This window comes from Calidris pugnax, unplaced genomic scaffold (genome assembly GCF_001431845.1).
Source record: "Calidris pugnax isolate Ruff unplaced genomic scaffold, ASM143184v1 scaffold14, whole genome shotgun sequence".
In the NCBI taxonomy this organism is placed as follows: Eukaryota; Metazoa; Chordata; class Aves; order Charadriiformes; family Scolopacidae; genus Calidris; species Calidris pugnax.
The window spans coordinates 4,094,878-4,110,225 of record NW_015090793.1 but is presented as its reverse complement, the minus strand read 5'-3'; the positions used below and the strand labels follow the sequence as shown (position 1 = coordinate 4,110,225).

General features: G+C 39.3%; 1 protein-coding gene across 3 annotated transcripts in view; it reads left to right on the top strand.

The window, feature by feature from the left end:
* ACOX3 (acyl-CoA oxidase 3, pristanoyl) overlaps positions 1 to 6,705 on the top strand; it is a 36,253-nt gene extending 29,548 nt beyond the window's left edge. For all 3 annotated transcript variants that reach the window (XM_014935991.1, XM_014935992.1, XM_014935993.1), the window contains 5 exons: positions 432 to 606; positions 1,119 to 1,186; positions 1,813 to 1,899; positions 5,406 to 5,603; positions 5,659 to 6,705. In XM_014935991.1, coding sequence (XP_014791477.1) covers positions 432 to 606; positions 1,119 to 1,186; positions 1,813 to 1,899; positions 5,406 to 5,525 — 450 coding nt within the window. In that variant the 3' untranslated portion in view covers positions 5,526 to 5,603; positions 5,659 to 6,705. The remainder of the gene's footprint in view (positions 1 to 431; positions 607 to 1,118; positions 1,187 to 1,812; positions 1,900 to 5,405; positions 5,604 to 5,658) is intronic.
* The last annotated feature ends 8,643 nt before the right edge of the window (positions 6,706 to 15,348 follow it).

Here is a 15,348-nt window from a genome sequence, read left to right as displayed (position 1 = left end):
ATCTTTGTTAGAGTTACATGGGTTTATTAGTGATCCTAAAGTCAGCAAACCCAATTTTGTATGGTTTTCTGTCTGATGCAGCTACTTGATCCCATACAGTCTGGGTGCAACTGCCAAGTTACAGTGGTAACAGGCATACAGTCTGTGCTCCCTTTGATTGCTGTAAGGGAGTACCCAAACTGGAACACAGTGGAAAATAAGGATCTAATTTCTAAGAGGCATTTCATGAGGCATTTCACGACTAACCTTTGCAAAGAAATTTTAGAAGTGGTTTTATTCAGTTTCTTCTTAGACTTTCTTTAACCTCAAGCTATATCAGATCTAGATCAACGAATCTCCACTAGCTTCACCAGACCGATGCCATTTTGCACCAGCTGAGGATTGGTTCCTTGTATGTTATCACTCCATATCCTCCTTTTCTGTTTCCTAAGGTGTACTACTGTCGATCATTAGCCATTGCTTTTATTGAACAAACAGTCTTACAAAGATATCATGACTACACACATGATCCCAGCATACCATCTTCTCTGCAACCAGTGCTTAAGAATCTCAGTGCTCTGTATGGATTCTGGTCTTTAAGTAAACATCTGGCTGTGCTCTACCAAGGTGAGATCACTCCCTCAATATGCTGTTCATGTCATTTTATAAAACTCCTAACTTAAAGACTAGGAATTTATTTCCCATATTGTATCTTGGCAGGGGGAGGGAATCCTAATTATGATTTTGATTAGAGCATTTTCTTATTGCCTGTGTAATGTAAACCAACCATTCTGGACAAAATTTTCAGGAGCAGGAACCTGGAGCTACGAATTAACCCAAAAGACTCTCGCTTAGCTCCGAAGCGATGGAGGGCTCACAAGCTTTGATGTGGTCCAGTGCTGGGGGGAGAGGACAGGGGATAGGCAGCAAGTGTTGGAGTGTAGCTTGTTAATGCAAAAGACATCAAATGTCTGAGTTTGACAGTTTTGCAGTCAACTCATTAAGGAAAGACAGTCAATCCAATTACACATGAGAGTCTATTTAGTCTCTTTAATACTAAACCGATAAACTGCTTTGTAAAAGGATTGTATCAGTGTGATCTTAACCGGTATAAGCTTCTTGTGTGAATGTGTTTGCAGGTGGCTATGCTTCAGGTGAGCAACCTGGTAGATTTATTCAGAATGCTGTTCTGGAGCTCTGCCATAGGGTAAGCCTTCAATATTGTTTGTTGTGATTAAATTATAATATAGTATATAAATACTGAAAAAAAATATGTATCAGTTATTCTATGCTTCAACTCATCGACCTTGAATCTAGTCCTAGTTTATTTACCAGAAAATGAAAAACAATCTATCTTACAAAATAACACTCTATCATTTGTGGCCAAGCGATCTTCATTGGAAAGCCAGTGAAATATTGCAATCCAGTTCTATTTATTTCATTATTGTGTTAGCTCATTTGTTTTCTCAGCACAAAAGCGTTTCAAACTGGATCATATTCTTTATAGGTAAGTAAAATTTCAACGAAGAATCTGAAAGTTACATTTTTAAAGTTCTAAAATACATGGATTTATGTGTGTAAGTGGTATCATCTTGGTTAAAATGTTTTTAAACTCCTAAGCGAAGGAAGAAAAGATTTGAAATGCAGACTCTTTTTGGCAATTACACTGCAAGGAAAAATTGCAAAATAAATCTAGACTCCTTATTGTGGATGTCTCCTAAGATACCAATAGCTGGTACTTCATGAAAATAATCTTTGTGCTGCTCTGTATTTCACAGATAGCCATCGACAACTGCAGAAGTTGCCAAATGTATGTCTTTTGTTTTTAAACAGTTGAAAGATGATGCAGTTGCCCTGATTGATGTCTTTGCTCCTCCTGACTTCATTCTCAACTCTCCCATTGGTAAAGCTAGTGGAGAGGTAAGAAAAACCCATTTTAAAATTTGTAAGTTTAATCATTAAGAAGGCTATTGCCTGTAAATAGCCATAGCATATCCAAGGGACTTCACAGCTACAGAATAAAAGGGAGACACTTTTTCAGTGTAAAGTACCATAGTTAAATTGATGTCAGCAGAAAATGACATTTTGCCATTGCTGGAGACAGGCTTTGATGGGAAACTCATAGTATTGCTCTAGTTTGCTCTTGTGGTGCTGCTGAACAACAAAATAAAAATTGTACCATCTCCTGAGATTCTCTAAGGAATAACATATCTTTAGTAGATAACTTAATACCTAGGGGAGGTAGTAAGGTGTGTTTCTTCTCTGCCCAGGACTTTTGCAGTCTCTATTGGTATTCACGTTACACCCTGTTTGTGTGATGTCCATGTAAATGGTGTAGAAATTATTTCTTTCTGTTTATTCTTCATAAAAATATTTATTTTAATAAGAGAAAGGAAAATGTAAAACTTGTTCCAGTTAAAAATTGTATCAGAAATTGCATAATTCTGTGAGAATTTTGTTTATCCAGTTGGAATCCTAGGATGTGACAGAGTATCTTGTACTAACCATTGCAAGGTACAGCATTGCCCAAGGGATCTCAGTAATCTTACTCTTGAATCAATAACGTAAGAATGGCCGTACTGGATCTGGTTCACAGAACACTCTGTAACTGACAGTGGCCAAGGAAAACACTGTGTGAAACAGATGAAATACTGAAGTGTTCATTCCCTGGTGTCTCAGCTGTTAGCAATTGGTGGTTTAAGATGATATCTCAAGCCATAAGTTGCATTTGTATCATTCTGTTTAATAGCCACAGATGTATCTACCTTCCATTCATTCTTCTCATCCATTTTCAAATTCAGCTGCCTTTTGGCTGTATGACACTGACATGACACTGAAATCTCCATAATTGAAGTATTGTGAAATATTACTTTCTAGTCCCATTCCATATACATTTACTATCTGTGGGGATGTTTTCATTTCTGTGACTGGCCTTGTTTTCCTTCTGTGTATCTTTCCTAGTTCTGCCATGTCCTTTCTGAGGTATCATAGCCAGACCTACAAGCAGGATTCAGGATGTGGGTGCACCATGGATCTGGCAATACTAGGTTATGCTCCCTCTGCTTTTTTTTTCCCCTTGACATACTTGAAGAATTGTATTTCATTCCAAAGTCTCAGCAAACCAAAATTCTTGCTTACTGGCCAACCTACTCAGCAGAGCCAAGCTCTGGGGACAACTATTATTTAGAGACTGGTGTCACAGGACAATAGTTTGGTTTAGCGTGGATAGACCCTGTAGAGAATCACCAGAGTCTGGGGAGGCTGCCAGGAGGTTTGACAGGATTGCTGAGTCAAGTGTACTCAATCCTTTTCAAAATTCTCTCTCTGTGTCTTCATCTCTAAAGCTGTCCATCGTTCCTATGGTAATCAAGCAATACAGAAGGCAGCCCAGATGTTTCTAAGGAGAGGCTGACCTAACAGAATGATTAACTTTGGTAACACAGTCTCTACAAATAAAGGAAGAAGGGCTAGTTCTACATATCCAGCCATCTCAACAAGAGGACTGTAATAATCACTGGAAACTTTGTTTCTGTAGATTTTGGAGGGTTAAATTAATGAAAGAGCTTATGGCAGGGAAGCTCCAAAGTTAACGCCAAGAGGAGCATCATCTGTAAGAATGATAAAAATATCTGTATTGTCCAAAAGTGCATTTTCACCCATTGTTCTGTATCTGAAAGAAGCTGTGAGCAAATGCTATAGGTAGGAATATAAAATATGGTTCAAGTACTCCATGATCTGTTCCTAGAATGCTACCCGCTTTCTAGCAGTCAGCTGGAGATTTCTTATCAGCAGCTCATAAAGCTGTCATGTAATGGATCTGGCTGCCTCCTCCTTGGCTAGCTCTTAGCTCACACAAATACAGAAGCCACAGAGGCTTTTTAATATTAGGAATTAATATTAGAGATTAATATTAGGAATATAATATGTGAGACATGCCAATGGAACTCTTAAATACTACTGACTTCCATATGTGCTAAATGTTTGGTAAGGTTTTTGTCATTTCATTGAGTCACATTGAGACTATAATTTCAGGCAGTGGTATCCAATCCATGTTCTGCAGAATTGAGGAAGGTTTTCTGAACTGCCTCTACGTTTGTGGTTTTCTATTTTTTTAAAAAAAAGTCTGCCAATCCCTCATTCAAAGAAAAGACTTAATAAAGCTCCTTGACTCCTGGCTGTCTATGTTTAATTCTCTATTTGTTGCTATCTTTGCAACTTGTAAAACCAATGCAAACATTTTACTAAAAATTACAGCATGGTAAAGGATAGATTATCCAAGCATAACAGGAAAATTAATTTAATTCAGGATAAGCTATGTTGTACTGCAGTGGAGTGCCTTGCACCATGAGCCACAGATCATAATCAGAGCAGAAGAAACGCTTCCAAATTTGTTATGGGCAGATCTAAGCACTGAAGAATTCAGTTTCTCTTTCAAAGAAACTTAGATGGTGTGGACATCATGTCCTCATAGAAGCTTTGATAATCTCAGTTTAAGTATGTGAAGTTATTGCCACATTTATGTCAAGATGAATTAAAAATTAGTAGACAATATTAAATCAAACTTGGAATGGAATAGTTAAAACTAGCCCATGGTAATCAAGGTAAAATATATTTACTATTAAATGTATTTCAATATTTATTTTAGTCATCTCAAATACATAGGGCCAAGCTATCTTTTCATGTAGAAGAAATGCTTTTTGCTTTACATCACTGACTACTTTTATACTACATTAATATTGTATTGTACTATACTCCAGCTTACTGCTGAAAATACGGCCATCCTTTCCCCATCTTTCTATAATGTTACTAAAAGTTTTAAGCTTCAGTTAATTAGAACTGCCAAGAATTGCTAAAATTATACTTTTGCAGAATTTACTTCCCGCACTTTTTTTTTTTTAACCGTTCCACATAAAATTGCAAATTGATGAAGATGATGAATTAGCAATCTGCTTAAAAGAGAGGAATTTCTTGTGCTCAGGTCGAACAGTTCAAATCTGGGAGAGAAGTTATGTCACTTTCCAGAAATGTGTTGAAATAAAGGTAAAACCAGACATACATGAGTGCTTTCAGACAGTCTTCAGGTTTGGACAGAAGAAAGATTAGATTATGTTAATAACCTGATTTCCAAGTTTCTACCTTTGACAATACAACTCATGTCAAGTTGAAAACCAGAAATTATAAAGATTACTGGTTTCCTGCTCTTATGCCAAGGATGGTCCAGATGATTTACACAGCTATCTGATGTTTACACTACTACGGAATTTTGTGCTTTATCTTTGTGTTTATTCTTGCCTGTACATAATTATTCATATTTGTCTTCTAGAAATGCAATCATTTCAACCAATAAGATAGATAATTTATCTTGCAGAAGTTTTCTTTTTTTTATTTTCTGTATAAATTCATTCTTTTTTATTATTCTTTTTCAGTTGTATAAGAATATGTGGGCAGAGATCCTTCAAGGCAGCAAAGCTCTGAACAGACCTTCATGGTGGGCAGAATTTTGTATTAATAAACCTGTTATAGGCAGGCTGAGTTCAAGATTGTAAACCAAACAAATTGTAGGAGGCTGGATGGGCCTGAGATGGATCCTGGATTTCAAACATCAGGAGGAAATGAGACCATATGAGATGGATCCTGGATTTCAAACATCAGGAGTTTGATGTTTGACATCAAACAGACGTCAGACAATGAAAATGAAAGAGATTTTCATAGGGAAGTGCCAAGTTTTAAAATAACTTTGAAATCAAGTCCAACTTGGTCTCAGGGACTGTTATAATAATGACAGGAGCAAGAGCAACACATCTGCACACTATTAATATTTCTCAATTAAATACAAAAAAAATGAAGATTTATTATGATCACTGCTTTGCAAAGTTTCTATAAAAGAAATGTTCCGATCAGCCTTTTGACTTAACTGTCATATTACAGATGTTTAATAATTAAAAAACATTTCCCACTAGGGATTATGAATAAACTGAACAAAATAAAAGAGAATTTGAAGCAAAAAGCAAAAAGACATTAAGAACACCAACAGTGATAAACCTGTATTAAGGGATGGGAAACATTTTCGACAGCCCCTTTGAAGTCTGTGAAGATACTCTGATTTACTTCATATGCCTCTGTGTTAAACTACTTGATTGGTCTTTGGATGCAGGAGAGGAGTGGGATTTTAGACAATCTTTCTTTGAATATCTAACTCCTTAGATAAAATTAATTGAAAACAACTCGTTTAAAGATCTTTTTTAAAAAAATGTATGGCAATGCAAACTTGTAAGTCTTATATATGTTCTTGGTTGTATCATCAAACCTGGTATACATTGACACACAGAAACTGCATCTGTTTTTTAGGTCAGAATATACTCAAATTGTTATAAATATGGTCTTATAAGAACATATAACAGTGGTAGGCATTATTGAACATATGAAGATATTTCTCTTTCAGCTGCATTAACTGTCAAATATTTTTATTCACAAATGGAAGAGATACTAACAAAGCTTGAAAATTCAGAATATTTTATGTTTTAGATATGCTGTGAAAATTCATTTTTAACTTTGTTGTATCTATACACTGAACTACTGTTAAAACCAATTCCTGTTGCCCTTACTGTTGTGAGCAATCCTATTATGCCAAAGAGATTATTTTATAAGTTAAAAAAATATAGTATTGTTTCTGGCTAATCAAAGGTGAATTATGGTTTGGGCTACTGAATAAATGTGATTTCAATACTCGAGTGTTGAATTCTACTTGAGCAGAATCAGACACTTGTCCTTGTGGGGTTTTACAATTTCATCTGTTGTTGCAGTGTCAATATATGAAAGTTTGTACATCTTTGCAGACTGCCACAACGTGACCAAGTACATCTGCAGAGTCGTCTTTGATTCCATCAAGTCCATTGAGAACTCCCAAGTGCAGAATAACTCGAGTACAATTTAGGACAGGCCAGACAGAAGCTTTATTAACTATGATCGTGGTGAGAGAACATTCGGTGAGCATCTCCCCCTCTGCTCCCCTGTTCGCAGCCAGCTGATTGCAGAGACCCAACCTGTATACCATTTCAGAAAAAAAGAGGTGAGGAAAAGCAATCATTTCAATGTTAACAAAGCCAGATTTCCATCCCTGAAGGCATGGGCTCCTGAGGGAGCTGTCTAGCAGTCACAATTCTAAGTAATCAAAGAGTAAATAACGTGACAGTATGAAGAACTGGCTCTTGGTGGAGGCTGTAGTAGTGGCGCACCCCATGTTATCTTGGCTCAGAAGTGGGGAGTTGGAAACAATCACAGACTGTTAGATTTTGGCCAAAAGGGATGTTCTTTTAGTAAAGATAACTTCTTAGCCAGACCTCTCGCTTTTAATAATTTTGCTACCACAAGTTCAAGGTCAATTAAAGATGATTACTCTCAACACACTACAGTAAAAAAACAAACAAACCCCAACACAATAAGCAAACAAACAAAACCCCCAAAATTCCAAAACTGAAGGTTTTAGTCCTGTTGGAAAAATGGGTATAAACTATCTTGTTAAACCTTGCTTGTATTTTTTTTTCTGAACTTAATTTTATTTGTCAGAGGTAGTCAGTGTTACCTGTGGTTTTTCTACCTCTATTCTTTTCTAATGAGGTGCCATAATTTGGGATGTCCCAATAGAAGCTCTTTGTCTAACTATTGAGCTGTAAGAAACTATCAAAAGTTTAGCCACCTTTGCTGAAAAAAAAGCCCAAACAACAGTATTAAGTATTTTTTTTTGAACTGTTTTGCCTCAGTCCAATAGGGGGCATCATCCCATGGGAGAAAAAAAAAAGGGTCAATACAGCTAAATACTTGTCAGTAGATATTATGGAATTATGGAGTCTTATAATTATCTTCATCTGTTTTCTGTATCAATAGGGAATCCAGCAGGTGCCTGCTGCTCGCACTTGTGCAGAGCTGAAGGAAGTAGGGAGAGCACATTGTGCCCAATATCCAGTGTGAGCACCAGGATCTCTGACAGAGAAAGGGGCAAATGGGGTAAGAGATGGCCGGCTACACAAAATGCAGAGACCAGTAGCACTGGTCTGTCACATTCTGTACCATCACCTGATCAGCAGCATTGTTTTGCTTACATGCAGGCAATTTCACCATCGCCTGTGAGCTCTTCATGAGTGATATGGTCTTTTCCTACCTCCTTCCTCACAGCTGGGAGACAGAGCTGTATATAAATCTTGCATATAAAGTGTAAGTCTATTTATGAGGCCTTTGTAGCCCAGGAGAAAAGACAGAAGTGATTGGCGTGTAGCTTAACCCACCTACATCCAAAAAAAAAGCCCTGAGAAATCAGCTGTGTCACCACAAAACAGAACCAAAGACCCAGTGAGCCCCAGAGATACCCACCAAACACATGACTGGAACAACAGACACCTCTGTAGAAATAAATCCCTAAGCTGTTCCTGCTAATCTTGTTTATTATGACTATTTAGTCAGCATCCGATAAAAAAAAGTCCCCGATAAAAGCTGAGTCCCTCCGTGCTGATAAGGCCTCTACAAACTGGCAGGGAAGTGCCGCTTGTTCTGAAAATCTTCTAACTGCGACTAGAGGAAGCACTGCAGAGAGTGCATCGGCAGGAATGTGATGGTGGGCAGGAAAAATGGGATACTCAGTGAAATGTCACAGTTATGGACAGGAATAGGAGCTGTCACACAGCTTGCACTAGGCCTTAGAGCTTCGTGGGGTGCCTGGATGCCCACACCCGAGCACCAAGGCTGAAATGAGTAAAAGCGAAGCAGGAGGCCTCAGAGATTTACTCTTTGTGACACCCCACATCCCCTCAGCCCCAGTTGTGGGGCGATGGTGGCTGCTCACCAAGACTGTTTGCAAGCCTAGTGCCAGGTGACAGCAGCTGTTGGGCTTTACATGCTGCCAGCAAAGGCCATCTCCTTTTAGTCTCACACCCGGCACAAAGCCATCGCGCAGAAAAGGCCGGGCCATTCTGTGGGCCAGAGCCACTCTGCACTCAGTCATCGTCAAAGCTCTGGTATTTTCTGTATGTGTATCTGGATAACCACTCTTTAATCAGTTATGGCTATGAATTTCTGACCTGTATGCTAAGCCAGACCTGTGTAATCAAATGAGTAAACTATCCTTTTCCTCTGAAGTCAACAATAACCCAAAGGTTCTAGAGGTTTTCTACATCAAGCTTCTCAGAGCATCAACAATTTTAAGTGTGAACTTGTAAAGCTGCAGCATGGAGGGAGAAAGATGTCATGAAACTTGGCATCCAATTCTCTACTAAATCATAGGGCAATAATTCAACAGCTACCACAAGATGTCATTATTATATGCAGTTTGGTCCTCGTTACAGGACATTAAATAAAAGAGGCCTCAGGCAGAACAGAAAAGTCATTTCCCTCCCAGTTCAAACGCCAAGTTGGATGTGTCATTTAAACTTGGTTGGGGAGCTGGGTCAAAGGCTGACAAATAGCTTCAGTCCCAAACAATTTGGCTATGGGAATATGTCCTTTCAGGCTACCACATGGAGGCAACTAAATCTGTCACCAGAAAGTTGAATCCAAGTAGGCCTGAAAGAGCCCCAACCTTTCCCTGTGCCCACGATGGCTTGTCTCCTGGATAGTGGCATTTTTCTTTCTCACTTTGTCAAACCTCATACCAGCCAAGGGTATTTCAAACTGATTCCCTCTGTGATGTGGTGTTTCTCCTGATGTGACTCAGTTAAAGCAAAAAAGCTCTTTTCTATCAGAAAAAAAAATAATAAACTCAAGTTGTTCCTGTGCACTAGGACACTGAATGCACACACCTCCCCTGCTGGGGTGGCAAGATAAATACATGAGTATTTCACATCACCTTTTGAGTGATGGTGTCAGGAGAAAGGGTTAGGGAGTCAGATGGAAGCCCTGCCATCTCTACAGCTGCAGTTGGGTGGATACGGGTTTCCCAGAGGTGCTTGTTTTCTGCAGAGATAAGTAGACTCACGTGCTGCCACTGCTGTCTGAAAGCCTCTTTCCCACTGTAATAAGTGATTTATCAGGCGTTCTGCAGGGTAGCAAGTTTCTCTCCTGTTTGTCTTTATTCATGTATTTTCTTTACTGACTTAATGTGTTTTCAGACCTGAGTGGTGATTTAGTACTAGCACATGCTATCAGCATGACCGGTCTCCCTCTCAGATGCAGCCATATGGACCTCACGGAGCTCTGCCTTTCCTCTCCTGGCGCTGTACCTCCACGGGCCTCAGCAACGTTCTGTTATTCCCAGTTCTCATTAGCCTGAGATCGGGGTGAGGCTCCAGACCGTTTTAGCTCGGTTCACTGGCCTGAGGAGCACCGTAAGCAAAGGGGAGCTCTCTGCGTGAGACCTCCATGTGATAGCATAATCTGAGACAGACGGGCCCAGCCAAGGGAAGGTCAGCTGTGATCACAGCGGGCTGCCCGCAGCGCTGTCAGTGGGAACAGAAGCATAAAGCTTCGCTCTTCTCCAAGCAAGGCAAGTCACAGGTTTATCAAAGACAAGCAGAGCATTTCACATCATTTCCCTTCAGAGGCAGAAAGAGAGATGAATGCAGTTTCTGCTGAGAGCAACAGTTCTGCTGACTACCTTGCCTTTTTCTTTCCCAAATATTTTTGCGGTCTGGTTGCATTTGTTCAGCATTCCCACAGCATGAATCGCTCTTGAATAAACGCAGTTTCCCTCAGGATTTACTTCACTCTGTTTGTCAAAGAATAGACCGGCAAGTGTGTGGCTAGAACAATTCCCAGGGGACTTCCTGAAACAAACTTACACATTTTTTTTGCTTTGTCATTTGGGAACTACAGTCAAGTGAGATTTGAAGAAGACTCCAAAGCCCCAGAGTCAGTGAGCAAGAGCCCCTTTCACCTGCCCATGTTCTTTCATCCTCCTGCAGAGTGCTCTCCCAGCTCATCTCTCTTGCTTGTCATCTTCTCTGTACTCATAGCTTTCCTAAAAACTCCTCTTTGCCAAATCATAAAATATCCAATGTTATTCCTCCTTTATGCAAAGAAAATTTTTAAATTTTAAGTCCTTTGATAGAGAAAATAATGACAATTTTGTTTAGGAGGGCAATTGCTTGCAGGGTACCTGCCATGGAGAGAAAACCAGGAGTTGGAAAACAGCCTGTGGAAGGCCCAACGTGGAGCTCTAGTTTGGTCAGACCCATGACTGTGAGAGACGTGCCTCATGCTTTCAACAGGGGATCCCTGGGCCAGGACACTTTCTCAAGCATCCAGAGAAAAGCAATTCTAACAGCAATATGCCACAGAGCACTGGCCCATCCACCTCCAAAAGGTCTTTTGGGGCAGCCAGTACATTAGTAATGGAAAGCCATTGTCTAGGAACAAAACCTCTTTTAACAACATAATACATTAGTCTTGCAGAACTTAAGAATCTAGGAAACCAGGAATCTATAGGCAGACGTCATTCCCTGTAGCAAAAATACGAGCTGTGATGACAAAATCGTTTATGATGAAGCAAAAAAAAAAATATGAAAGTACTCAACAAGTAGATCTGCTCTGAATTTACGTGCTTTTATCACCAGGATGTGAAGAAATACTTTCCAGTCGCTTAGTAACCCAGGAGGATGTTAAGCAACACTTACTATGGTAAACAGTTTAAAATCAGCAGACCCATATAACTGGCAACAAAAGATTGTGAAAGCTCTACTAGGACGACTTGAATGGCCTACTCATACTCATCCCTGTTACACTTAAGAGTATCAAAGAAATTACACCAGATTAGAGTTTGCTGGATATTATACCAATATTTTAAAAGGACAAGAAAGTGGTCATCATGATTCTATCACAAACAAATTAATGGAAAAGCTAAAGGAGGATCCAACTAATAACATAAATAGCTAAGAGTAATATAATGATTATTGATCAGAAATTGTATAGAAAATAGATTGTGCCAGACAAACCTGATTTCACTCTTGGAGGAGTTCCCAAGTATTCTCAGACTCCATTTGTTGAATGTATGTGACATGCAATGTACACATACACTGCTGAGACACCATAGTTAGTGTTACATGACACTATGAGTAAAAGATCAGCATCCTATCAGGAAAACACACTTTAATTGGATTAGGAACTTCCTGACTGACAAGATCTCAGAAAGCCATGAGGGGAGAAATTGTTGACCTTCCACTGCGTATTATTTTCCACAGCGAGCTGGAAGTAATTGTAAAATCTAATCTGTGTGGAACTGATGGACTGGTAAATAAAGGTGAAAACAGACTTGATGTACAACATAGTCTGAAATGCTTCATAGGTTAAAACCAGCCTGGTTTGGCTGACCCAAGTATGCAGCAGCTCCTTCAGAAATATGGGGATAAAAACAGTTACAGGAGTGTCATAGGAGTAAGAACACGTGTGATCCTTACAACCTCAACATGATCAGAGAATTTTTTTCTTGTCTAGCCCTAGTTTCAAAAAAGCCACATCCAAAGTTAGACCCATAGAAGTGCCAGCTTGCCTGGAAAATGGAAGCTCTGTGGTGGGAACTGAAAATTTCTATGAGCAATTCTGTCTCTCTGCTCACAGGGCCAGACTACTGCCTCCTCAGGGCACAAACCAGAAAAAAAAAAAAAAGAGCAACCGTATTGACTTCAGCACTGAAGAAGAGTGTGTTACAACAGGAAACTGGACAAACTCAATGTTTAGCATGTCAAAGAAGAGCTTAAAATATGATGCGATTACAGTATTATCAGCTCACCCAGAAATGGAACAAAATGTTGAATGTCAAAACAATCAAATTTGTTTCTGATCACTAGCGAGAGGTTTAAGGAAAAAGATTTACCTTGAAAGAAAGTCTGTGCAAATACACACTTTATTTGGGATGACCAAACAGTGGTCTGGTTTTGTTACATGCTGTACCAAGGTCCTTTAAATCTCCTTTTCAGAACAGCTGGTGCCATTTGAACTGCCCTCCAAAAAAGTACTTCTCTGAGTGTCATTAAATAATGATTTTTTTTGAAGCCCACACAAACACTTGGCTTTTTCTGTCTAGTTTATCAATGATGAGTGTTTTCAAAGTTCAGAATTGAGCACTGGCTGTATTTCACTGCTGTGATGGAGGAGCCAGGAAAAACACATCTCCTGGGGAGTATTCCCACTTGTAAATTTATTTTTGATACATATAGGGTGGAATTGGGTTTCTGTGCTTGTTTTGATCTCTTTACAAATTCTTATTAAAAGAATGTCTTCCAGCTCCACAGAAAATGCATATCCTGTTCCAATCCAAAGCTGCGGATAAGTCCCTCAGCCAGAAGCGCAGGGCAGTGGGAGCACAATTTTCACAAAGTATTTCTGTTGAATAACTACCTTTCCTGCCTGAGGAAGGGTACCACCATCTGATCTTTGACAAGATCTTAAAAAGGAGGAAACCCACAAGTGCCTCTGACACTGAGCAAGTGTCAGCCCAGTCTTTCACTCAGCACAGGAATGTTCACACAGTTGAGCCATGTGCTACAGCAGATAAAAAACAAGTATTTTTTTCACAGCAGTCGGTTACACTGGTTGTTTCTCACCCAAGGCACAACCCATCAGCACGAACCCACTCAGACACACTCTTTGGTGTCACTGGTGGGCTCTGTTCCAGGGTGGCCCCACAGCTGTCACCAGATGATGCTTTGGAGGTGGTGCAGTACCATTCCTCTGTACTCTACTTGAGCAGGAGAAATCCACTCGTAGCCTGCATAGTCCGTCGTGATTATAGCAAGAGCATGTGTTCAAGCAATTCCCCTCTATATTTTTGGGTCACTTTTTGTTTCGGATTTCATTTGGATTTTTTTTTTTTTTTGGTGGGTAGTGAGAATTCAAGAAAATGTTACCTTTCCATCTACCAGGTTGTCTGTTTTGACAAGCATAGAAACAGGCACAGTGTTATTTAGCCATGTTATAGTTTTTCCTCCTCAGACAGTGTCCACTTTTCTGGTGTCTTCTCATTATACTTCAGCTGTGAGGCCAGTCCTACAGCAAAAGTTGGAGCATTTGCAGTTTTATTTCTGTTGCCAGGCTCCCTGTTCATTGTGGGAGGGTTCCATATGCAACCAAAGGATGATTTTCCTCTGTGTTAAGAAATAGTTCTGGCACTAAACTATTTGAGTCATCTTTCTGTTTGCTTGACTTCTCCCATAATAATATTATCCAAAACTTGATTCACCAGCTAATCTCACAAGACAGGATTTTAGATGTTTAAAGAAAAAAAAAAAAAGTTTTCTTGTTTTTTCTTTTTGACCTAAGATAGCTCAGAGTTGAAAGAGTCGTGCTGTATTTTGCTTCACTTGAGGTTAGAGAGCAAAAGCTTCTCCAGAAAGATACATTCCTTAGATGTGCAATTTACAGCATGATCAATTACTGTCTGTTTTATTTGGGAGGAGCATGGTAGCATCATCGTTAGTATCGTGGTATGTCTTACCACTTCTCAGAACCATCATGTTACCTCTGAATTACCAGAATGATTCTCTCATATGTATTCAAATTTCCACTCGGGGATGCAATACTAGCTCAAGAAAAACAATTAGAAGGTCCCATATGGACTCACTCATAGATGTTTCTGCCTCATAAGAATCAAGGTGACTCAAGATGTCATCTGGTCAAAAGCTGTTCTTCAAGACAAGGTTAACTATATCTGTGCTAGGCCTTAAATGGGACATTTTCTTGAATACAGATTCAATTTTAAGTTGTAATTAACATACTGGAACAGGTAAGCATGGCTGTTGTTCTAGAAATTGTTTAATTTTTTGTTGCATGTTTTTGTGGATTCTTGGTAGAGAGAGGAGGAGGGATTACTGTTAACGTGAGAGAGATGAAATCACAGACCAGGGTCCCACCACCCTAAGTGTTGTACACAGCTCTTCCAAATGTATCTCCAAAACCTTGCAATTTAAATAAAAAACAAGAAATAATGCACTATGAACAGATTAATATGTCAGTACTGGAAAGTGCTATGTGCAGCAATCTCCATGTTCCAGTTGCCATTTTTAGCCAAATGTTTTATAAACATGGTGTCGGGGGAGTTTTAGGGTGAGATGTAAAAGAAGCTACTGGGAGACTTCTCTGGAAATTTTCTGAGAACTTCCTAATTTGGAAAGGAAGCTGATGAGAAAACAGGTGGCACTTGGCATCAAGGATGGCATCATGGAGGTTGGAGTAAATGCCCTATCAATGAATGAAAGATTTCAAAATTAGGATTAGGCTATGATGAGCCTTTAGAGTAAAGACCAAGAATTCGTACTCACTCTAATATAGCAGACGTGAGACAACACAGAAAAGAAAGGACAGTGCCAAGGTCCTGTGCTAAGAGAAAGTGCAAATAATCTCTTGTATTTGGCATGGAAATGATAAGGACAGAGGTGCATTTGCCAAGGA